Raw genomic sequence first — 25,458 nt, 5'->3', positions numbered from 1 at the left:
TAAATGGTTTATGGAAAAAAAGTCCATAGGAACAAATGTTTTGCGGAACAAAAGGTAGTGATCCACTCACAGGCACATCATATTAATATACACCAGAGGCTCAGTCGTTCAGAACATTGTACCTTATATTATAACTGTATAAAATATTTAAAACCGTATTTATTATTTTTGTTTACCAAATATACCAATTGGCAATTACCGCCTGCCGGAAGGAGAAGTACCTAAGTAAGAGTAGAGCTGTGACCCCGGACTGTGGGTTATGAATTATAAATAATTGTAATCGCTGGCAAAGGAACTTATTACTTATGAATTATGGCTATTTTTTTTGGATAGAATAAAATTAAAATTTTTTGTATTTAGAATCGCTGTACACAGTTCAAGCACAGCTGACATAAACACACAAAAGTTAATGTTTTGAAAATGGAATCATTATATAGTTTACCTTTTAAAGTTCTCGAAGTCCCAAATCTGCGTTTAAAACGGCCGTCATGGTTAAAAAAACCGTCTGCCATGTTCATGTATGTGATTGTAACAATCTCATACTTTTTGGTGACTGGAGGTAAAGCATAATAGTGAATAATTGATACAATTATTGATGATTTGGTTTCAATTTCTTTAATCATATTATTATTCTTTAGGGATCATATATGACGTCATCATAGAACCACCTAGCGTAGGTTCGACTACAGATGAAAAAGGACATTCAAAACCAGTAAATTTTGACTATAATTTTTGAATTATTTTATAAGTAATTATTGTTTAAATAATGCATTGTATTAAATAGGTGGCATTTATGCCTTACAGAGTTAATGGACAATACATTATGGAAGGTTTAGCATCAAGTTTTCTATTCAACATTGGGGGTTTGGGATTTGTTATATTGGATTTAACCAATAATAAATCAACTCCAAAATTGAATCGTACACTTCTGACCGGTGTTGGATTTGCATGCATCATAGTATCATATTTTACTTGTTGGACGTTTATGAGAATGAAGCTTCCGTATGTATAGATTATTGTTTCAATTTTTAAGAAAGGTTATTGTTGGTTATAATATATCTTGTAAATAGTATTTGAGTAATTTTTCATAATTTTAATTTTGTTTGCTATCACTCCGCCACTGGGTGACTCTAATCTACTAGGACATTTTATATATTATAATAATCTTATAACTATATGTAAATAAATAACAAAATTATACAATTTCTTGATTTTAAAGATTATTGAAAAAGACGCCACACCTGTGTCTATAGTCTTCATCTTACATACATATAAAATAGCAAATTTGTGTTCAGCAATTCCAATTTTGTGTAGTAACCTTTAATAGTAGTACATTATCTGTGTTTTCACTTGATTTATATTCAATATTTTAATTTTTGCAAGTTGTGGGTAGGTATATATTACAATTTAAAAAAAACCATGTGAAAACAGATAATCTTACCTTTAAGTTCGATTATAGGTAAATTCACTCTATTATAAAAGAATACTACGTACAATTGGAGCTGCTGAAAATAATTTTGCCATATTGTACATTTGTAAGATGGATGATGTCATAATATGTGTATGTGGCGTACTCTCAATGTCACAGTTTTTTTAATTTATTGTCATAAGTTCGAATGTAATAAGTATATCAACATAAAACATTTATAAGAGGGAATAACTTTAAAAATATTATAATAAGTAATTTTCAGGTTTCCGTAAATATATCACATTCTAGACTGGTATACACAGCTAAACGATACAGAAAAATATTGATAATAAATATCAAGTTTTTAATTTAAAGATTAATGACATAATATTACCAATTAGTTGGGTGATAACAAACAAGTACCAAACTATGATTTATTATTTTTCCAATTACTTTCATTATTATAAGAAAAAAACTCATTCGGTAATACAAATTTTGACATACAGAATAAATCAAAATAATGTAGACAAGTGGGTACTGCTCTGCTATACAGTAGGTCAGACAATTTCAAAACTTTGCGTCCTCTATATCTTTATTATGTAATATAATAAACCATAATATTTTCATAATCACGGCTTGAATATACTCATGCTCATAATAAAGTTATGATGTAAATAAAATGTCTAAAATTCTCATTTAAAAAAAAGATCTGGCTATGGCCCAACGTAATTATTTACTTTGGCACCATTGTAATGTCTATCAGCCTATATTACTAAGTATAATTTATTGCTATTTAAGTGATTTGTTTTACTAGACATTAGTAATATATTAGTTGAATTATTTTTTATCAAAAATTTGGTTTTAAAATTTCAATGTATGTATACAATGTAATAATATAGTTAAAAAGTTTCAAGTAGATACCTACAAACAATATTTTTAAATTACAAAAAATAACCAAAATTGTTATTTATTCTTTATTTAAATACCTATCTCATTTAAACTTAAAATATCTATAAAAAAAAACATGTAAATATAGTTTTTAGATTTTTTAGTTACAGTATAAACTACTTACGAGAAACCTTGTTGTAAGTTTTCAATCCTCAGCTGTAAATGCTTAAGTGAAAATGTTGAGTATTTACGGTTGTGGGTTATTCATTTTTGAATAGAAAATTTTTGATAAGAATTCGTAATTTATGGATGAATATCTAAGGTAGATAAACATTTTTAATTCAAATAATTGTAAAAAAATATTTGACTACTGTAAACTTTTTTGGTATAAATGTTAGGAAAACTTAGAGCATGTTGATTACCAAAAACCCACAAAACTATAATTTCAGAAAATTGCCCTGCATTGCGCATAAACTACAAAAATTGACATAGGTAACATGAAAAATATTTTTAAAAACAAATAAATGCATTTGTAAAAATGACTAGAAATGCAAAAAAAAAAATATTAAATTAAATTAACATATTTTGAATTAAGGAAGCATGAAACAAATTGTAAGTTAAGGTAACATTTTATAGGATCAAAATGAATAAAATGCAAGTCATTAACATCCTATCTCTACTTATGAGATCTTTACCCTATATCAGTTTTCGACAAAATTGATTTTGGTTTTTGGTGTAAATCTAAAACAATTGACCGTAGATACATGAAATTTCACTAATTGTTTATATTAGTATTTTCTATACATGATAGAATTTTCAAAATATTTTGAACTATTTACGATATTATGTTTCACCATAATTGTAGTTATTTTTTCTATGAATGTCAATAAAATTTTATTTATTGGGTAAAAATATTTAAAAATTTAATACAAGGCTCTAAATGACTTAAGACTCTTAATTTATTGTTACATTGTCATTTTAAAAATATTAAAAATCTAATCACAATTTTATTTTTTAAGCAATTTAAAGTTCAAATAGTGACAAAACATGTATAAAACACGAAAATGTGCAAATTATTTTGAGTTATAAATTCATAAAAAATTTTCTTTTTAAATCTAAGATTTGAAAATGTAATACAAGATTCAACAGAAGGTTGTTTACCTTTATCAAAAAAATAGTACAAGAAAGTCAAATTAAGTTTTTATGTGCGTTTGAAATTCATATTTTTACAATATAGGATATTCACTGCGGATATCTCATGTAGCGATTTTCTTATTATTGAAATTTAAAAACAAATAATTGTAGATACATGAAAATTTCTCTGAATGTTTATATTTCTATTTTCTATACATCATACAATTTTTAAAATATTTTGACCGGTTTACGATATAATAAAAATTGTATTTGTTGGGCCAAAAAGTGTGAAAATATTATATAAGGCCACTGATATTCTGCTAAAATAGTAGTTTAAATATATTATTAAAAGTATGTAGGCACAATTTTTTTTTAAAAGCATTTAAAGTTCGATTTTGAGTAAATTTAATAATTATTTTATAGCTAAAAATGTTTAAAATGTTCAAGTTTTATAGCTAAGGATTCAACATTTAAGACAAGGTTCTTCGTAAATAGGTTATATTATATAAATTACTTTATTTACAGTAATATCATCAAATATACTTAGTAATATCATAGGCTGTCTGACTATCTTCGCCTAGAATCGTTTTTCTTATACAATGATATTCTATCATTGAATTCAAATTTAATACCATCCATTATAGTGGCTTCTTGTAACCTACTGTGCAGCAGAGCTTCATTCACTTACCTACCTTTTTTTAAATTTTTTTATTATTGATACATATCAGCAACTTAACTGAGTTAAAAAATACCATTACCTTTCTCAGGATAGGACAAATACAATACAATATAATTTAATATAATTTGACATTTTGTACTTTTGTATGATGGTGTTAAAAAGTTTGTTTGATATCCACAATATACCTTTCTACCGATATTTTATTTGCCAGTAAAATTCATGCATCTGTGGATCTAAAAGCGTTTTAATGCCATAATATAAACTTATTAATGTACATATATTATGTTATTATTATCTTAATAAATACTTATTTATATTTTTGCAGGGGATACTTGAAGTCATAAGAAACAAATATCATTGAACAAATCACATTTTTTTTTATTTTACATATTTTCATAAGTCAATCAATATTCTCATCTTATATGTATCAAGTTTTAATAATTAAAAATATAATAATAATAAAGTATAATTTGTCGATGAAATTATTTTTAATATGTGTACACTATTTTTTAACCTATATTCTTCTCTTTAAGCTTATATTTTCAAAGTTTTATATTGAACATCCTGTAAAATTATAATATATTATTTAGTAACACTAATAAACTTAAAATACAAATAATACGTCATTTCCGAAAATATCAAATCAGAATCACTACTTATATTATACAATTATACAATTCATTTAGCACAAATATCAAAGAAATTACTAAAGGAGGACAATTTTCTTATAAAAGTAAAATTAATGGTATGCAACTATCTACTACAGTCTACTGCATTCAGCTGATTCATAAAAAGTGGTGCCTAATTTATCTATGACTTATGACATAATAGATTTTGCAGATTGGGAAGGGAGGAGTGTATAGGGGTCCAACTATGAATCCAGAATTGTACGCACAACAAATTTTAACTATAAAGATAAATAAATACAATACAATCGTGCATTAGAGTGCATATGACAAATGTCCCATAATAGATCACAATATGTAGCAGAGCACATAGGACAAGACATGAGTATCGTGGACCACAGGTTAAGAAACATTGTCATAGACTGTGACACTATTAACAGTTGAGACAACAAGCAGTAGTTGGGAATTTATTTATTCATTTGTAGTATTATTTGAATACATTTTAATTTCAATCATTTAACTTATATTATTCTAATCCAAAATAAAGTTTCTGTACCTAAATATTAATTGTACAACAGTCAGTCAACACAGTTAGGTACTATACAAAAATATTTCAATATAATAATATTGAAAAAATAATTGTCAAAGTAAAATAGGTAGTTCATATAGTCAACCTATTTTAAACTTTTAATACTAGGTAGTAAGTAGTAATCATTTGTAAGTAGGGTTTGGGTCTTATTGCCCTAATATTGTTGGAAATATGAACCTAAAATAATTTTAATTAGTTATATAAATGTATCATGTCTCAAAACAAATTTTTATCTTCCTTTAAATATTCTAAAGTCATAATTAAAGAATATTCAAATGCAGCATGTCCCAAAACCTACTTATAAATTATAAATCTTAACGAGGACAACATATCTGCATGTGTTGTCTTCGTCTTACAAACGTGTAACATACCAGATTTACGCTCAGAAATTCACGTTTTATGTTGTTAGCTTAAATATTAGTGAATTGACCTATTATGAAACTTGATGGTAAGAACATGATCTGTGTTTTGTTGGAAGTTGTTTTACGATAAATCAGTTTTTAAGTGTATAATAAATGTAAATTAAAAATGCTTATAACCCACAAGTCTAATGCAAAAGATACCTATAACGATAGTCACAACTATACAGATGATATAGTTTTGTGTTCATACTTTACAGACTTAACATTAAACCTAATAAATAGGGTTTTGAATTCAAACCAATGAAATCCTATTTTCCACTTTTAATATGCACTCACTTATGAGTTAAGCAGTAAGCATTAAGGGTATACATAAACTATGCCAAACAGCAAAATAAATTAAAATTTAAGCAATGGCTAAAAAGGTATTAATAAATAAGTGTAAAAAATTGAAAATGTAAATTAAGAAAATATAAATAGTTTTTTAAACATTTTAGAAAATCAAAATTTCTTTTATTTTTGACTCCGGCTGAAATTCATCAGCAAGTAAAATTATTGCCCTATTGGTAAATTGCTTTGCCCTTTCAACAATCCAAATTAATTTTTATACATTTTAATAGATTCCCGCTTCTAGGGATTTATGATAAGCAGAGCCGTCCTGATGCTTTTCATGGTCCAGGGCAGAGTAAAATTGCAAGGCCTAAAATGTCAGTTATATATAATGTGATATATTGTTATATGTAGCTCAAATATTTTACTAACACAGACAACTAGGTGGAAGCTCCTTCCCTCCAAGTATAATACATTGGATAACAACTCACACAAAATGTTTTCTTCAATAAAAGAGGCCAAGACCAAGAATACTATAAGGATGTTTCTAAAATTTGGCAAATAATTAAATTTACTGTAACATAATATATTGAAAAAAAGTTGTTTTTACCAGGAATATCTGGTGGCAAAATTAACCCTTTTTTTTTAAATGAGAACCAACCTTTTTTACAGTTAATTATTAAGGTTGTTAAATAAATATAATTTTACTAAATCTTAATAATTTAAAATATGACCCTTTATTATATTTAAAATTCCATTAGTAAGAATTTCAATAAATACATTATTAAAGGAAAAAATTGAGATTTTCCATGCTTGGTGAATATTATAATATATTATATATATAAATATTTATGTAAATGTATGTTTATTACAAGCCATTTACAAGTATACCAACTTAGTAGAAGGATGTGGGGGAAATGTCCACACAGATTAATAAGGAGAAACTACGAGGGCTATTGCTCCTCCGGCCCGCCCCACAACACCGAACAAAATATTAATTAAATATGATCTTAGTTATACCTAGGTATGAATAGATGAACTGTTACACATGTCACTTTTACATAAAATGGAGAAAAAATATGAAAAATATACATGAACTCTCTAGAACAAAAGGTAACAAAAAGTCAGTAACTTCTGTGTACTAACTAAGTGTATTCGCATTTGGTTTTAATGCTATAAAATATGTTGAATTATCAAAAAAAAAAATATTGTTTCTTAAACTAGAGAGGCATAATTATCTAACAATTAACAACCATGCAATTCATGCAAGTATATAAAATATAAAAAAATGTTAAATATACAAATGATAATAATTACTGAATACAATCTATTTAAAAAAAATTGAACATTTTAAAACCAATGATCTTGAAGAACAAACAAGCATTGATAATACAATAAAAAATATATACTGACTTAACAAAATCTGGACACATGTCAGTTACGTGTTCAAATTCAGAAAATGAAAGAGCGCCGTCGTCATCAAAATCTACTTCTTCAAATATTTTATGTACCAAACGTTTAAGATCATTATCATTAAAGACATTTTGTTCTCCGATTAAACATTGAATTACTTTTTTAATATCTCCAACACCTAACATGTCATCACCATCAAAATCTAAAAATGTTGAATAAGATAATTAAATAATCCATTAAAATTATTTGATGATTTTATTATTTTTTACTAACAGAAAATAATTGATACATTTTGGGTGCCAATAAATTTCAAAATCTATTGAATAGTTATTAATAAAAATTCTAAGATAGAATTAAAATATGACATGAACTTTAGAAAGCTAGCTTTTCATTGATTGCCCAAATCTCTAATATAATCTAAAGTTATACAAAAACCTCTATAGTTTACTGTATCAGAAAACCTGTAATGATCTTTAATAAAATGTATTTATTACTTTAGAATAATTATCGATTAATTCTATGCTTATATTTTAGAATTTTATAAACCCAATGGCCAACATATTGTATAAATCACATATTTTTTGTTTAATAATCGTATTATCTCTTACCAAAAATTCTAAAGACATGTTCAGCCTTTACATCTGCAGGTGCCATAGAACTAAATACTGACATCATATCTAAAAAATCTTCAAATGTACAATCCCCATCTTGACTAGAACTGAATACTTGACACATACGTTCACCAAAAGGATTAGCTGCTAATTCAGGTAGCTTAAGAACCTTGTTTAATGCTAATTTTGCATTTTTATTATGTCCCACTTTTTCAGGAGCTAAAGACTTGAACTTTTCATGTGCACTAAACATTGTATTATACACATTCTAATTTTATAAATTTATGATAAATTTCCCAAAATTTGTAATATATTTGTATTTTATTTTTTGTTTATATAATTTATAATATCGGTACTTACATCAAAACTTCTTTTTTTGTAAAATAAGTGAGATCCTAAAAATAAAATAAATGAGAAAATATGATTTATCTTAATGAAATATAGTGGTCAACTTTAAGAATAAAAGTAAATGTTTATCAGGCTATATTTTACTATACAACTTGTATAATACAACAAGTAAAGAAAATATATTTTACATTAGTTCTAATTTATAAAAAAAAAATATACCTAAATATGACAATTAGTTTTGTGTTTAACTAACCTAAAGTATTAACTTTGGTTTTTACAGTTTATAATATACAATATTTATTCATCAATAATTAATAAAAATATTTTATTGGTTCCAATCTTGATTACTAGGACCTGCGTCTGGTTCCTCTTCCACAGTAGGCATTGGGGACCGACTTTCAAATAGTGGTGACATTGCTTCAGATGTATTTTCCCCACTACTACAATGCCCACTATTCTTATGTGTGCGCTCTGTTTGTTTCTTTGTAGTCCTAAATCTCATTCGTTCTTCAATTTCACACGCTTCATGATGAGCACTGCGTCTTCCTTCATCTAGATCTTCAACAACTTCTGGCTCTGGAACTGTTGCAGCAAATTCAACTGGATCTACATCTAATTCTTTAACAATGCGCCACTTTGGTGTTACTATTTCTTTATATTTGACCATTTCGACTCTAGATGCAGCAGCAATACTATATGGTATAACAATATTGTCAATATCATACTCACGCTTAGCATTGTATGTTTTATCTCCTGTTCTTGGAAACCAAGGGCTATAATCTGGATCAGAGTCATAATTGTCTTCTTCATACACCTCATCAAGATCATCATCATCACAAATACTTTCACTACTTCTTCGACTGTTATATTTATAATCTTCATCCATCCTACTTCTTTTATGTTTGCTATAACGTATACGTCTCCTTTTTCTTGCTTGTCTTTGATTTCGATTGAATTTAGTAATTGGATCATTGCGAGTAGGCCAAGCATTTTGTAGTTTAACCGGTGGAACTTGCCTAATAGCAGGACTTTGTTCAGGTGTCCGGTCCACAAAATATTTATTAAAATCTGTATCAGATGAAGACTTATTTTTTTGTTTTAGATGAAAAGATGATTTTCCTAACTCATTAGATAGCGCAACGCTTAAAGAAATATCTTTAGAATATGATAGGACTGGATGAAAAGTATCACTCAAAAAATGACCAGAATCATTTGAATGGCGCTGAAGACTTACACAAGTAGGACATGAATCAATCCCATAGCAATCACAGGGATTAATACGATTTAATTTTGCCTTGTCCCCCTTTTTTAAAGCTGCAGCCAAGTTTATGAGTGGAGGTTGCATTAACATTCTATGTTGAGTTTTTGGTTCATACGGAAAACATCTTCTACCAGATTCTTCTTCCTGGTCTTGTACATATGAATGAGAAGAATATCGATTTAATGCTTCATTGTAAAAATTGATTTTGAACTCTATATCAGACATAACATTAACCAGCCAAGTTAATCGGTACGCAATACTTACACGTTCATGAAGCCATTTCCAAGAATTTCTTTTCTCTATAGGACAATTGGATGATTGTAATTCTTCTTCGCTAGTTTCTCCCAAAGTGTCACTTTCTGAATCACTAGCTGTTGCTTCCGAGTCGTATTCTTCATTTACTGTTTTAATTTGCGACTCTAACATTCCAAAGACTTTTTCACCATCTTTAATTTCATCACAAAGTAAACTTTTTAAAAATGGATTAGATTGCCTTTTTTGAACTTTGAGCAATGTTGATTTGATATTTTTAATAGCATTACTTTTTTGTGATTGTAACACATTATAGATTTCTTGAGTGGAACACTTACTCATAGTTTTTAGTTGTATATTCTGTAGCTTTGATATTATTTTTTGGAGTCGCTCACTCAACATTTTACCTTTGTTCATGTATTTGTTGAAATTTTCTTTCACAGTAGGTGTTTCATCATATTGAGTAACTACTTCTTCTTCTGCCATTCCAATTACATTGTCTAATAAATCTCTTTCAAAAGAACTTAAATCATTATCGCCAATTGTGAACATTGCATCTGCATCACTATTACCAATTTCAACTTGATCAGTGTCATGTTCATAAGGCATTAAGCCATTTTTGACCATTGAAATATTTTTCATCACACCAAGTATATCATCGGAGGAAAGTTCCATGGGATCGACATTCTTTAGAGGTGGATTCTCATCCATGGCTGATTCCTTGTACATACAAACGCTTTTTTACAACTACCGCCAATAAAGATCGCGATGGCTATTTACACGTCCGACGTGAAACTATATAATATCAAATACTTAAAAATGAGAATACGGGAAGCTTAATGATAATAAGCGGGCAACAAACTTTATCCAGGCATCAGTGTAGACACATTGAAAAATATTTATATTCCCTTTTGGAATATTATAGTTACACTGATAAACCAAGTAAAACTAATAAATTAAATTAAATTTGTTTATATAAATAAAATTGGATAATACACAATAAATAATTTATAAGGTATGGCTACACTGATTATGGCTTATATGGTTACTGTATAGTAAGTTATATTACAAGCGTCCACGATTTAAAGCTCCCCTACACGGCTACACGATCAATAATATAATGTTGACAGTGTAGAATAGATATTGTCATATACTCATATTGAAGGATTTTACAATATATCGAAGAAATAGATCAGGGTTGGAAATTTATCGCACAATATCAATTATTGTTCAATAGTATTGATCGTGTATAGGGACCGTGCATATATCTTAAATCAGTTAAATCGTGTTGAATATCGTGCAGCAGCACATTCGAATAAAATGCATAGGGAAATACGGCCTTCTCATTGGTCTGCGATATTTAGCGCCAAATTCAAATTATGTTATATCATTATTACATTATTGATTACTATTGAAAAAATTATACTGATTATTTATTTATTAATTCAAATTATTACTTTTATGGATTTACCGTTTATATGATCTAAAGTATGGCTAATGTGTATAATATGTGTAACTGTGTACCTCACACTCTATATGTATAACTCACAAGTATTTATAAGTCATAACTCGAAATGTCTTAAAGCTACGGCTTTATATGTTAGTGTAACAAACATTGAAAATGTGAAGCCCAAAACTTATAAGTTTGCATGAATTATATTATTATAATACTTTGACACGGATAGCCCTCCCCCAACAACACACAGCATTCTCTAAATAAATATATTAGCCACATTGATAAGCACATTGTTCTAGTTGTTCCACAGAAAAAAAATGGTATTGAACTGTAATGAGGTATTATTATATTAGTTTTTTATTTGTAAATTATTAATACAAAATTTAATGTAATAAATGAAAATGCTCCTGTGGTACAAGTTATATTAAATTAAATTCTGGTAGATAGCGCGTAGTCTCGTCGTTTTAGTCACTTGACGTTTCAACATTCCTCGTGAGCCACAAAGAATCGTAATCGTCACTTAAAATAAAAAATAAAAACCCAGGTGGTCGCCAATCCGTTGTCTGCGAGCAGACTACTAACAACGAGCGATTTCTTTTATCTATAGCTTGACTGCAGCCACATTAACGACTGCCGCGGGCTAAGGGTTGCACAAAAATGAAAATTCTTTGATATATCGATATGATATAGATATTAATCATAATAATTTATAATTATGTATCGTGTATCTGGGTAAAAATTGACATTTGTTCTTAAAAGAAATAATTAACAAATCACTATACCTACTTCAAAATAATATATTATACTATTATATACTGTATACTGTATATAAGCCTTGAAGTTACGTTTTTATCTATAATCAACATCCATGGTATTACATATTTTAAAGACCGTGGTTTTATCACACAATTACACATGTACTAATCACGATATATCTTAAATCGTGATTATTATTTAAATATTCATGGAATAAAAAATTAATCTATCGATTGGTTTCTAAATCGTATCAGCAAAACAAATGTATTCAAAAATTGTATCCATAAATTGTATTTTATATACTTGTCTATGATTGTATCTATACAAAATATAATAAATTAATTTTATTATATCTACTAGACTTTTAATTTAAATATTCATTAAATAATAATTTAGAAGTTAGTTTAAGATAAAGATATTTTATAATTAAGCTTTAAAATAATATCTAACTTCTTAAGACTTTAAATAAAAATATTACTTAAGTAACTATATCAAATAATTCAGAACTTTAATGTTAATTTAAAATTAAAACAATAGGTTTCATAGATATAACTATAAATTATATAAGTATATTGCATTATTTGTTCTTATATTATTTACATTAAACTATACATTCATGTAATATAATATCTTAAAAATAAGCTCCAATTGTACTGAGAAAAAAGTTCATCTTTCAAAGCTTTAATTTATTAAAGCTATCTTTTACATGTTATTATTAAAAATGTACATAATATATATATTACATAAATCCATAGCACAAGTCGTATTATATGTTTAATAGCCTGAATTATATTATTTATAAAACAAATTGGTGTTTGAAAATTACCTGATAGTCATTTAACTCTTCGGCAGAGAATTGGCTAGATTTTTGGCCCATTTGTTTTTAAAGTTAAAAATTTCTCTTAACAGTTCATTGAATTAATTATATACTAATAAAACTAGTACATTTTATCATTTGTTACCTCAATAATTACTATTACATAAGACCAAAAATTATTTTAAACTTTCGTATACTATATTACTACTATTTAATATTTATCACAGTCTTATAAATTATTATGGTATTTTACATAAATATTATATTAAACCTTAGTCCCTGTTATTTATTATTTTGATAAGTCGAGGGTGTTGCCATGGAAGAAATAGAAACAAAGTATACCAACATCAACAAATTATTTATCAATGTCGGGTGCATATAATATTCCAGAAAATAAACCGCCATAATATAAATTTACAGTGTTTAAATACAGAAAATAAAAATACAGAATTTAAAAGTACCAGAATGTAAAAGTCCCAGAAAATATTGAAATTGAAAACAAAATGAACAAAAATAAATGCTACAGAATGTAAAATTATAAGAATTTATATTTAGTAGAACGTAAAAATCCAGAAAATAATATTGCAGAAATTCCACTGGGTGTATAATTCCAGAATGGAATATAATATAACCAATAACCATAGTTAAACCATGAATACAATTTGTCCCAAAAATGATAAGGTAGCATATACCACAAGATTATACCAGCACAAAACAGCATATTACAGTGACACCAATTTGAAAAACATCTTACAGTGATGCTATGCTAGCGGCACTCGTCGCTACACTCTGTCCTCGGCGCAATCGTTCCACTCCGCAGTCCGCAGATCGAAAATATCCCACGACAGGGAGAGGATTTGATAAAATAAATATATGGTGTAAATTTTTAATTTAAAGTATCTTCAGTTTTTTGTTTTTGAATTGAAGGGGTCAATGGATAAATGTATTTACTGACATTTTTTCAAAAATGCATTTTATTGCATGAATAATATTTGATAAGGTTTCATTTAGTAGTTAGTAGTTACCAATAATAGTTATGGTTATCTACGTGTTATAAGAAGAATAATTAATCATTAGTTGTGCGTAGGGTGCTGCTAACGGGTCACGTTATCAGGTATATTTTTGGGTATCTACTGTCTAGCATGACAAAATAATATTTTGTCATGCTGTCTAGCAGGTCAGTCACCTTCCTCGGCGTTGGATAAACGTGTTAGTTTATGTTAACTTGAACAATTTCAAAAATGTTAGTTAACACCTTTATCCTTCAATTACAACAAAATAAGAAAATCGCTACATGAGAAATCGAGTGAAAATCCAATGTTTTAAAAATTTTAAAAACTTTAAATGCTCATAAAAATTTAATTTGATTGCTTGTAGACATTTTTTTTTGATAATGGTAGACAGACTTATTAAGAATCTTGTATAAAATTTACATAATCTTAGGATTTAAAAACAAAATTTTTTATTGTTTATAGATCAGCTGTTATACATTTACTTAAATCGTATTAAAGGAAACTCATTGTGAGTAAATATATCCAATGTTGAAAAAAATTTGACAAACGCTCATAACATTTTTATTTGATTTTTGGTAGATAAACTTATGAGAAATATTGTATTAAATTTTCAAATCTTAGATTCAAAAAGAACATTTATTATGAATTTCTAACTAAATATAATTTGTACATTTTCAATGCAGTTTTTTCGGCAAAAAATAAATTTACTTGAATAGCAATCATATCATAAAATATATACTTAGTAAAATATGCTATTAACTAGGAATATAGGCTGACAGTCTTTGTTATTTTAATGCAATGATTTGATGTCATTGAGTTTAAATTTAATACATACATTACAGTGACCCACACAACACTTATATAAATCAGCGCGGTACCCACTTGCCCACCTTTTTAGTATGGTTTAAACATGTATACACAGATATAATACTACATTTAATAAAATGAAACGAGTCCTAAATTAAACATTTTACATTTTTAAGGTTGGAAAAAATAAAAATGGAGCCATCACTATTCACAATTATAGAAATATTTTAGTAAAAATCATTATGAAATTAGGTTACAAATTGACAGTGAAAAGTCAAAGTTGTAACATTTATAAGGAATTAAATTTGATTATTAAAATCTATTTTATTTTTAAAATTGAATAATAATTTTATGAATTGACAAAATCATTAGTGCAATTATTTATAAGAACTGTAAATATAAATATAGGAAAAACATTACATCAAATATTATTCAGTACACAATAAGTATTCTTAATCAATATTTGTGTTTGTGCTTTCGTGACGTATGTGACAATGGTGTTGGAGGTGTCCTTACATGATGCCGATGAGGTGATCGTGAATGCGATCTTTTGTGTCGATAATTATGCCTTTCATCACGGTCCCTGTCTCTTCTTCTGGATAATGAACGAGGAGAATCAATTGGTGATATTCTTGTTTTTTTATTATTACGTTGTGGTGAATTTGGTCTTTTTCTTGAAGGAGGACTTAAACTATCACTTCTGGAATAATACGAGGTATACTTAAAGTATAGAAAATAGAATAAACAATTTGTTGAAAAATTTACCTTATGCTATGAGATGACCATTTACTATACGCAGGACTATTTGAAGGGCTTCTAGATCGTTTCTTTTTTTTACCATCACGGTAGTCCTCATCAGGACTCAATCTTTTATTGATTTTGTCTTTATCTTTTTTTTCTTTTTCCAATTTCAACTCTTTTTCCTAAAAAAAAAAAAACATCATTCCGTCTTCCTAACAATATTAAAATGATATATATATTGGGACTTATTCCATTCTACATTTTTAAAGTACAATATGATATAAATAATATATTTTTTGAGTTTTTGCAAAATTACATCACAATTCTCAAGCAAAATAATTGTGGTAGATTTTACCACGTAGCTTTAGTACAGCGTTTTATGTGGGTCAACGCACTGTTAAAACAACTGCCCTAAGTAAGCACATACTATTGTATGACTTAATTACCACAAATATAAATGTAAGAAGTATATTATAAAAATATATTAACTAAAATGGTTAATCAATTATTCTATCAAACCAGAAAACATACACTTATATTAATATTCTGTTAAAATAAAAAAAAACTACCAGAAATTGATAAACTTACCGGAGACTTCTGTACTTTTTTAAGTAGCTTACGTCTATAGTGTTCCACTTGTTGATATATATTCCATCCACCTTTTAATGCTCTTTTGCCAGATTCTAATTCATCTTGATATTGCATGACTTTTACTTCTACTTCCCTTAGTTTAGCTCTTCGATCATCAGCATTTTCTCTAAAAGTAAAATATAAATAATACATAAATTCTTTGATATGCCTTCTAAAGGGATTAAGATTTGATCATGCACCAAAAAATAAAAAACCAAAATAAATATACGATAATATTTTAACTAAATATTTCCACATTTATAGACACAACCATTTTTGAAAAATATGAGATTTTTGGCAACTCACATCATTAAAGTTGAGCTGGTTTTTTTTTGCTTGCTTTTCAATCAGGTACCAACTTGGATTAAATTAAATTAAAAAGTCCATGTTTACAATACAGTTTATTGTATATTAATTATTCATACAGCTGTATATTAGTAAAAAAATTACTAATTTTAATAAATAAAGGTGGACTAATTTTTGATTATTTGTATTACTATATTATAAAAGTATAATATACATCACACATAAAAATATATGTACCTTCTCACCGTTATAATTATTATAACTATATTAATTTTTTATTATAAAATTGTGTTTAAAAAAATGTTATAAGTGTTTGTAACCTACCAGAAATATAACGGACCTATGTTATGTAAGTGTACGGTTTACAGTTTATGAACCTCTGATCACAATATCTATAATAGGTACTAATTATTTTAATGTACCTTGTTTCATTAAAGTCATCATCTGGCGAATCTTGATCGACGGACTCACTATTATAACTTTTATTTTCTCTTTCTAACATCTCCCATTTGCTAGTAGTCATTGCTTGTTCTTCAGCTTCATGAGGGTCTACAGTTTCCCATCTAGATGGAACAAATGCAGCTGCTTTGATATTTTTTCCTACTGCCTCTCCCGTTAATGGCACACCTCCAATATCATCATCTAATACTATACAAAATTGATATTTTTATACGATTTAAAAAACATTTTGTAATAAACCAACTATAATAATAAAAAACTTAATAGCTGATATGTTAAATATATATATATATATATTTATTCTGGGTCTAGGACACTAGGCAGGATTATTGTTTAGGGGCCAACCCAACTTACCATATGTAGTTATCAAATTATATGCATGCAATTTCAAGTAATAACATAATTTCATACTTAGTATATTTGAAGTTAGATCCTTGCATTTTTTTTTTTACAAATATTAAATTTCCTCATCGTTCTGCTTATTTAAAATTTGATTTTTTAATGTTGTAAATTGTAATCATTGACCAAGTTTGCCTAAAGCTAAGTGACTTCTTAGATACAGAAAATATATCTAAAATGAGTGAAGACATAAAAATAGTTTCAACATTTGATCATTTTTAAATATAGCCGTGCCCATAAACTTGGTGGAGTTGTTAAATGTTCCTCGTATAATCTCAATTAAAAGGATTGTAAAAAATTTACTGGTCAATTTATTAAAAGTACTTGATGGTGTTCAACTTGCGTGATGTGCAGGAATACTATATAGAAACTTATTTTTTTCTAAACTGCGGATATTTCTATGTTATCTTACTATCGTATGCTTGGAAAATACATGCATTCTTTGTTGGTCTGTAGGCTATCAGTTACTAATAATTTATTGATTTTAACTCATTTGTATTTTTGTGATCATAATATTTTATATTGTCAAATTATTTATTGAAGCTTAATGTATTTTAGTTATGGGGCCGGGCGGCGATCGCTGCCTAGCTGCCTTGACCAGGGGACACTAATAGCATCACCTTTGTTATGTTAAATATAATACAACAAACATGCATATTTATAATCTTATGTATATTGTATTACAGCTATATATATTTTAAATCTAATAGACAACTTACATGGTGTACCATCAATGTCTGTATCCCCCGGAGGTGTATCATCATATGCGTGTTTTAACAACGTAGCACCGTCTAAAGGTATACCATCTAAATCCTCATTATCTAGATTTTCAGGTTCTGATAAAGGTGCTCCATCTATATTTTCAGACTCGTCAATAGATTTTGAATTTGTATTATATTGCAATTCTTCACGAGAATTGATTAGTTCTTGAGGTATCTAGAAATTAAAAATAATAATATATTATGCTCACAACTAACGTATATAAAGACTTACATCATTTATTGAAAGTCCAAGAAAAGTATTTTGGCATCTAAATAAGAATTCTTTTGGATAAATATCCCAGTCTTCCCAAGCACGAAAAATCTGCATTATACGATGTTTAAAACCATCGGCTTGACTTTGAGAATCTAAGCTCTTATAAGTCTTAAGGGCTTCTTCCATTATGGGAATCAATCTTGTTTCAAATCTATTGTAAAAGTAATGCAATTTAAATATTTTGAAAAATGTACAATAATAAAAAAAAAACAACTATACCCTCTTCTAAATTGTGTTGCATTTATAACCTTTAAACTACAATTATGTAGAACATCTGATATCAAATAAAGCCGTGCAATCTAAATTAAGAAGAATATTTATTTAAATAAACTTGATATAATATAAGTAGTACAATATTATATTATAACTTAATAATTTAATATTTTTACTTTTTTATGTAATGCAGTTGTAGCATTAGATAATGATTCTTGAATGCAATCACATATTTCTTCTACAGCATCACTATGTTCAACACAAAAGACCATGACTTCAGCTACTTTTAATCGCTCAGGTGTCATATTTCTAATCAGATCTTCAAATCGCTCCCTTTGAGATATGCTTAAAGTTCCCTTGGTTCTCGTTACCAAATCTTCCTCGGGAACAAGTTCTTCTGGCATGCCAACAGTATATGGATTCATTGGTGGTGGTCTCCAAATTGATCCGTTCTTAAACATACGAAATTCATCAATGCGCCAATCTTTAGTAGAATCACCTTGTAACATAGAAAATAGCTTCCATCTGTAGTATATATGAGTTGGTGAACAATTGTCAAACAAAAATCTGAAAAAAATAAAATCAAATAGTATTAAGTAGTATTATTATAACATATACAATTATATTCACAATGTAAAGAATCTAAATAAAATACTCACTGAAACATTGGGTTATTCAACTCTTTATTCATTATCATAGCTTCAAATAATGGTCCTTCCCGTATTACAAATTCAATCATGTGATGTATGAGCATCAGCAAATTTCTAAAAAAAAAAACGTTTTTTAAGTATTAATACACTAAATAAGTGTTTAGTTAATATATTTTTTTTCTTTTATTGTTTTTCACTTTGCTTCAGCAGGCTGACATTAGGGACCATCTTCTGATAATTTGTAAATCTTTTTTAAACCTTAAGATTATTAATCAATTTACATCAGATAAATGAAAATGTTACCTTTCTGTGGGTATAACCACTTTAATGATAGTCTGCGGTAAAATCTGTCACAAAAAAGCAAATTGGTTTAAAACAAAGTTGTTGATTTATCATTTAGGTAAATTCAAATACATTTTTAAATAAATACATGTTTTATTTATATATTTTGTATATATTGACTATCATCGATTTTCATTAATTGTACATCTTAATCACAATATCTCAATCCAACAACATTACATATTAATTAATTTTTGGTTGCCAGCAATACTGCATATTTGGACAGTATTTAAGAAAGTTGGATCGAGTAAATTACATAAACAAATAACAAAATCTTTTAAAAATGTAAAATACCTTTTCAACTGGTTGGCCTCTATCAAAATATCCTGCATCCTGTCGTGCACGCCCATGATTCTACAGTAAAAATCATCAAGTTGGTCAAAAATACTTTTTAATTTTTAGTATTTAATTTTAATTACAACTTAATTATACATATACAAATTGATTCACCAAGTAAGCTTACCCAATGTTTTTTCTTCAATAACAGTTATTCAAAATTTTAAATATACTTAAAGACCATATTTTAAAATTCATAACATTTTTCGTACAATTTAAGTTGTGTAATAAGTTGATACAAACTTCTGTTTTGTAAATGAGAATTTGTCTTCTTTCTACTATAAGTTATTTATTTTTATTAAATATACAACATTTTCAGATGAAAATGTTGACATATCAAAATCAAAACTCAAACAAATCATTTTTGAGATATTTACTTTGGGTCCTTAGAATAATAGGTCCATAATAATGGGTTTGGATTTTGAAAGATTACGGGGACAATGGTGATTTGCATTTCGAACATTTTAGTAATTAAATTAATTGTACCAAAATAAATGTTTAAAACATTTATAATTCATAAAAAATCTAATTAATACTAGATCCAATATTAAATCTATTTTTATAATATGTAAAACCACTTTTAAGGATTATTATCCTTCGTTATTTTAATACTGAGAAACTATACTTGTTTGAATTTTGAATTAAGTACATTAACATATTCAAAAAAATAATTTCCTAAATAATCTTCAATTAAAAAAAGGGTTGTCTCCTTTGAAAAATAGAAATTTGTATCGTTACAGGACACACCTTAAGTATTACAAAAAATCTTTAGGACTTGAAAATAAGGTCTTTAGAGTAAAATTTCAAAGACCAAAAATTAGAATTAATAAATTATTAAAGGAAAAATGGGGGCGAGCATACTTGGAGATTCAGCCAGTATAAGGACAATATTTTTTCCAAAAAAAAAATATCAATACTTAACAAATAATAAGTACCTAATACAAAAAAAAAAAAAATTAAAAGTTTTTAGTTTAATAAGCCGTTTTGTTTGTTATATCCAGTGCTATAAAATAATTTTTTTTTAAATTTTGAAAACAAATATTTATTTAATTTTTAATTCACTTAGTACAGATATTTAAATTATAAAACGTTAATTTTACCTTTTTTTCTTTTGGAGGCAAAATCGGCTGAGCATTGAAAGGTAAGCCAGAAAGAGGAGGAGGCAATGTTATAGCTAATAAAGCAGGTGGAATAAAAATTGGATGAGGTGGTATGGGTACACTTTTACCCCAACCCATTTTCATCTCATATGACATAACATCTTTCCCTGAAAATTGTAAAATATTTTAATTTATCAATTATGTTTAATAATTAAAAATAAGCCCATACCATTTAAATTTTTTAATGCTCTTTCCCCATCTTTACGACTCATATAAGCTACAAAACCACAGTTACGCCCTCTTGCCTTTTCTTCATCAGACCTAGGCCACATTATTTTAATACTTGCCAGAGGACCATATTTTCCAAAAACTTCCATTAACTGAGCTTCAGTAATCTATAAATAATAAATATACAATAATACAATTTATTAAGACTTATAATTAAATATATTTTATACATTACTTTAGGGTTAAGGTTTCCTAAGTATAGATTTGTAGTATTTGGATCGCCTGAATCAAATGAACCTTTAATTTCATCAGGTTCAACCATTATTAAATCTAAACATACATTTTAAAATATTATTTAATTCCTTAAAATATTTAGATATGTTATGTACTACTCTTAATTTCAGGATCTTCAATTGTTTTTTGTAAAACTCCTTTGAATTTATGCCTTTCTTCTCTTTCTTCTTGAATCCTAATGATTCCATAAACAAATAATTAATTGTTTGTTAAAAATGTATATGATTATTTAGAAAATTAATACAAAAATATAATAATGATGTGTTTTATAGTTACATTTTAAGTTCTTCTTTGAATAATTCTAGATTACTTTTTTTCTTTTCACCTTCTTTTTTTTTCTTTGTAAGCATTCTTTCACTTTTACGTTCACCCATAAAACGAGAAAGGTCATCTGCTTTATCTGAGTCTGTATTTCCCCTGGCTTGAGGCTTGTATAATTTACCCTTTTCTCGAGTATCCTCCTCTAATATGTGATAAAAGTAATTAGTATCTATCAGTTAAAGTTTAATATGTATTAAATCTTACGTCTCTTTCCAGCATCATATGTACCAGCTTTAACCCAAACTTTACTATTTTTTTTTCCTTCATTTTGAAAAGTTGCTACAAACTCTTCAAAGGCCTACAAAATTAAATGATATTAGAATTATAATTTTTTTTTACAGAAAATGTCAAATAAAATGTCTAAATATTGTCATTAGATAAGTTATTAATTACTTGAGCAGCAGCATGTTCTTCTTCCTTTTTTTTTTGTTCATTTAATTCTTTTTTTGATGGTTGAGTTTTTCCCATTGCTCCAATAGAAAATGCTTTGAGCTTTTGTTCTGCTATGTACTATACAAAAATAGATAATAGTCAATATTTTTTTTAAGTTTACTGGGAAGCAGAATATGAATGTATTTATTGGATATTTTTTATAATTGTTATGAATTATGAATTTGAATCAAATGATAGCCAAAATATATTATCTAACTTGTTCCCGAACTTTAAATTAAAATAGTATACAAGAAAAATGTTTCACTAACATACCAATACCTTTGTTATAAATTATAAACTTCATCAATTGCCATATGACATAAATAAATAAATAGATAAAAAAATATCAGAATGATTTTCTATAATACTGAATACATTAAATTTGGACTGAGTATTCAAACATTTTATAACTTCTACATCACTTAATAATTAATATACCTACATTTCTGAAAATACATTATCAATTTAATTTTTAATTTTTTCAATCTATAATTTTAGGCATGAAGACTAAATATTTCAACACATATTCAACAATAACATTTTTTATTGTATACAATTAAGTCGCTATATCTATGACCTAGGTATGCGTTAGTTTAATTGAACTAGCATATTTGCTTTGCTTGTGATGTACCCAGATATCCTAATTATTTTAAGACTATGAGAGTTATTTGTATTAGACATAATTTAAATAAATTATTAGGTCTTCAATTCAGAATAACTTTTCTTTAGATAGTTTATGTGTCTAGTATCTACATATAATATAATATAGGAAATGTATAAACATCTTGGTAATTTGCTCTCAGTATGCTTAATTAAAAATCTGACTTTTCGTAGAATCTATAATATACTCATAGAAGAAAATGTTTTAAACAATATTAGACTATGCATAAAAATGTTTAAAAAATGTGTACCACCTAATATGATGAACAAATTATAAATGCAAATATCTGTGAATTGATATTTTTGTTAAAACTTTTATCTTGTTATTACAGGTATAAGCGTGATATATTATTTTTATTGAATGGTCCAATTGGTATTTTTATTTAAATGTTCTTTTTTTATTATTTTAAATATGTACAAACATTAAACAAAATTAGTGTCATTATTAATTACATAATATAAATTTTATCTTACCTTTTTAAATTGTCCCGAATCAGCCATGATTAAATTATTTAAATACACCTTATGTAAATAAAACTTAACTGCCTAGGTAAATAATTTAAAACGTAAACTAGTAATAAAATAAAAATGAAATAAAAACATTTGAATTTATAAACAGTTTAGATCATAACTCATAAATTATTGTTATTATCTACATAATATGAATTTTGTAAATGTGTGATCTAGAAACTACAGTAACACTAATGGACATAATCAGCTCCAAATAAATGTATCTTAGAATAAACAACTGTAGTTACTATTTACTACATCATCGTGGCCTCTGGCCTGTGAATTGTAAATCGAAGGTTTTTATGTTTAAATCAATTAAAACTTATAAATTTAATTAATAAATGTCAAATTAGCATGCCGAAATTAACTTAATGCACAAAAAATCTTAGGCAATAAGCATAAGCCATAAATGCATAATGTACATTTTATTATTATTATTATTATACAATATACATCGAATATCTCATATTTTCATAGTATCACACTATCACAGTCCATAGATGTGATAATATTGTTATTCTCACGATTTAAGTTATACAGGTTACTCAACGAAACTTATATTTTGGTGCGCTTAAAATTAACGATCTTGTCATAGCAAGAATAACAGTTAGCGCTTTTGCATTATAGTGATTTCTCTTGGTACTACAAAATATATCAATATAGATGTACAATATTATGTATTGGAGCGCTAGTAGTTATTCTCACATAGTTGATCAGCTGTTAGAAATCAACAGCGCACCACTTTTGTTGTGTATGTACATACCACGAATTCGTGGTACATACGGTCGTTGAGTAACCTATATATCTTAAATCGTGGTTATTCCACGATGTGGGTTATTCTTATTAATCCATCTGAAATCTGAATTATGATAATACAATTTTTTGCACTTTGCTATGAATCTGTGTGTGTCGAGTGTCGAAGGTACTGTCGAAGGAGCAATAGCTTTAGCTTCTCAGAAAAACTCAGAAAAATATAATTTGACCTTCTTGTAGACATTTTTTTATTGATAAAAGTAGCCAAACTTATGAAGAATCTTGTATTACATTTTGAAATCTTAGATTTCAAAAGAAATTTTTTTATGAATTTCTAACTCAAAATAATTTTCAAATTGTTGGTATTTTGTCAATATTTGAATTTTAAATGCTTATAAAAAAAATTGTGGCTATGGATTTTTAATTTTTTCATCTGATTTTAAAACAATATACTTGGAGCCTTCTATAAAATTGCAAGCATTTTTAACTAACAAATAAAATTTTATTGATATTTATAGAAAAAAAAAAACTAAAAAAATGGAAACTGAAAATGTCCGTAAACAGCTTAAAATATTTGTATAATATATATTATAAGTGTTATGGTAAATAGAAAATGCTAATATAAACATTCAGTTAACATTTCATGTACCACGGTCATTTGTTTTAGAGTTGCACCAAAAACCAAAATCGGTTTTCTCAAAATTCTCGTTTTTTCTTAATTTTTCTTTTGTTTTTCACGCCGCTTTTGAAAACTACTGTGAAATTTTTACTTTTGACCCCCCAAAAGTACTAACTAGATTCACTTTCCTATGATAGGAGTTCTATCAGAAAAGATCCTGCTGAGGAAAATCTAAGCATTTTTACTGTCCTAAAAGGTGATGACTGATACAAAAATACAAAAATAAATAAATAAATAAAAAATTTAAAAAAAACACATCATTTTAAAATCAATACATTCATCGCTCCGCTCAGAATCTAATAGTATTATATAAGTATTATTAAATACTATATAGAAATCTTTGTCTATAATACACGGTCCATTAATATCACGGTTTTAGACGTTGATTAGTAAAAAATAAAGTCTATAAGCACAGAAAATATCTTAAATTTTTATATTTTATGATTTACGATGTAGGTATATGATTTATGAAGGAAAATAATATGGTAAAATTCTGGATTTCTAGGTTTTATGGTTCTTTTGAACAAATGTCGTTTGGGACTTATGCGTAGAACCCCCTGTTGTATTGGTATTCGACTATAACCTCAAAAACTTGTAATTTAAATTTAAATGATGGTTATGAC

At 26.9% G+C, this 25,458-nt stretch overlaps 3 protein-coding genes across 6 annotated transcripts; 1 reads left to right on the top strand and 2 right to left on the bottom strand.

Moving 5' to 3' along the window:
* The first annotated feature begins 67 nt into the window (after positions 1 to 67).
* On the top strand, positions 68 to 4,594 carry LOC100164252 (oligosaccharyltransferase complex subunit OSTC-like). 2 transcript variants are annotated; one of them, XM_008180565.3, is made up of 5 exons: positions 68 to 276; positions 361 to 559; positions 639 to 712; positions 785 to 1,002; positions 4,435 to 4,594. In XM_008180565.3, the coding sequence occupies exons 2-5, from the start codon at positions 421 to 423 to the stop codon at positions 4,451 to 4,453; spliced, it is 450 nt and encodes a 149-aa protein (XP_008178787.1). In that variant the 5' UTR covers positions 68 to 276; positions 361 to 420; the 3' UTR covers positions 4,454 to 4,594.
* On the bottom strand, positions 4,467 to 13,215 carry LOC100166284 (calcium and integrin-binding protein 1-like). 2 transcript variants are annotated; one of them, XM_016800989.1, is made up of 5 exons: positions 12,937 to 13,215; positions 8,398 to 8,432; positions 8,035 to 8,282; positions 7,427 to 7,628; positions 4,467 to 4,673 (listed from the first exon to the last, which is right to left on the bottom strand). In XM_016800989.1, exons 1-5 carry the CDS (start codon positions 12,985 to 12,987, stop codon positions 4,652 to 4,654), a joined length of 558 nt encoding a protein of 185 aa, XP_016656478.1. In that variant the 5' UTR covers positions 12,988 to 13,215; the 3' UTR covers positions 4,467 to 4,651.
* A 1,491-nt stretch (positions 13,216 to 14,706) lies between these two features.
* LOC100160141 (U2 snRNP-associated SURP motif-containing protein) lies at positions 14,707 to 23,945 on the bottom strand. 2 transcript variants are annotated; one of them, XM_008180571.2, is made up of 19 exons: positions 23,368 to 23,945; positions 22,195 to 22,311; positions 22,006 to 22,099; positions 21,757 to 21,943; positions 21,576 to 21,655; positions 21,422 to 21,516; positions 21,188 to 21,353; positions 20,959 to 21,125; positions 19,817 to 19,876; positions 19,484 to 19,527; positions 19,190 to 19,294; positions 18,707 to 19,097; positions 18,537 to 18,616; positions 18,276 to 18,468; positions 18,002 to 18,218; positions 16,847 to 17,072; positions 16,077 to 16,245; positions 15,513 to 15,670; positions 14,707 to 15,447 (listed from the first exon to the last, which is right to left on the bottom strand). In XM_008180571.2, the coding sequence occupies exons 1-19, from the start codon at positions 23,392 to 23,394 to the stop codon at positions 15,204 to 15,206; spliced, it is 2,820 nt and encodes a 939-aa protein (XP_008178793.1). In that variant the 5' UTR covers positions 23,395 to 23,945; the 3' UTR covers positions 14,707 to 15,203. The 2 variants fall into 2 exon arrangements, with proteins under 2 accessions (XP_008178793.1, XP_001946045.2); XM_001946010.4 differs by having other exon boundaries at positions 21,579 to 21,655.
* Between the last annotated feature and the right edge of the window lie 1,513 nt (positions 23,946 to 25,458).

Source organism: Acyrthosiphon pisum, chromosome A2, assembly GCF_005508785.2.
Source record: "Acyrthosiphon pisum isolate AL4f chromosome A2, pea_aphid_22Mar2018_4r6ur, whole genome shotgun sequence".
Classification (NCBI taxonomy): Eukaryota; Metazoa; Arthropoda; class Insecta; order Hemiptera; family Aphididae; genus Acyrthosiphon; species Acyrthosiphon pisum.
Note: the sequence above shows the minus strand (reverse complement) of the source record. Positions and strands in the feature narration are given on the sequence as shown.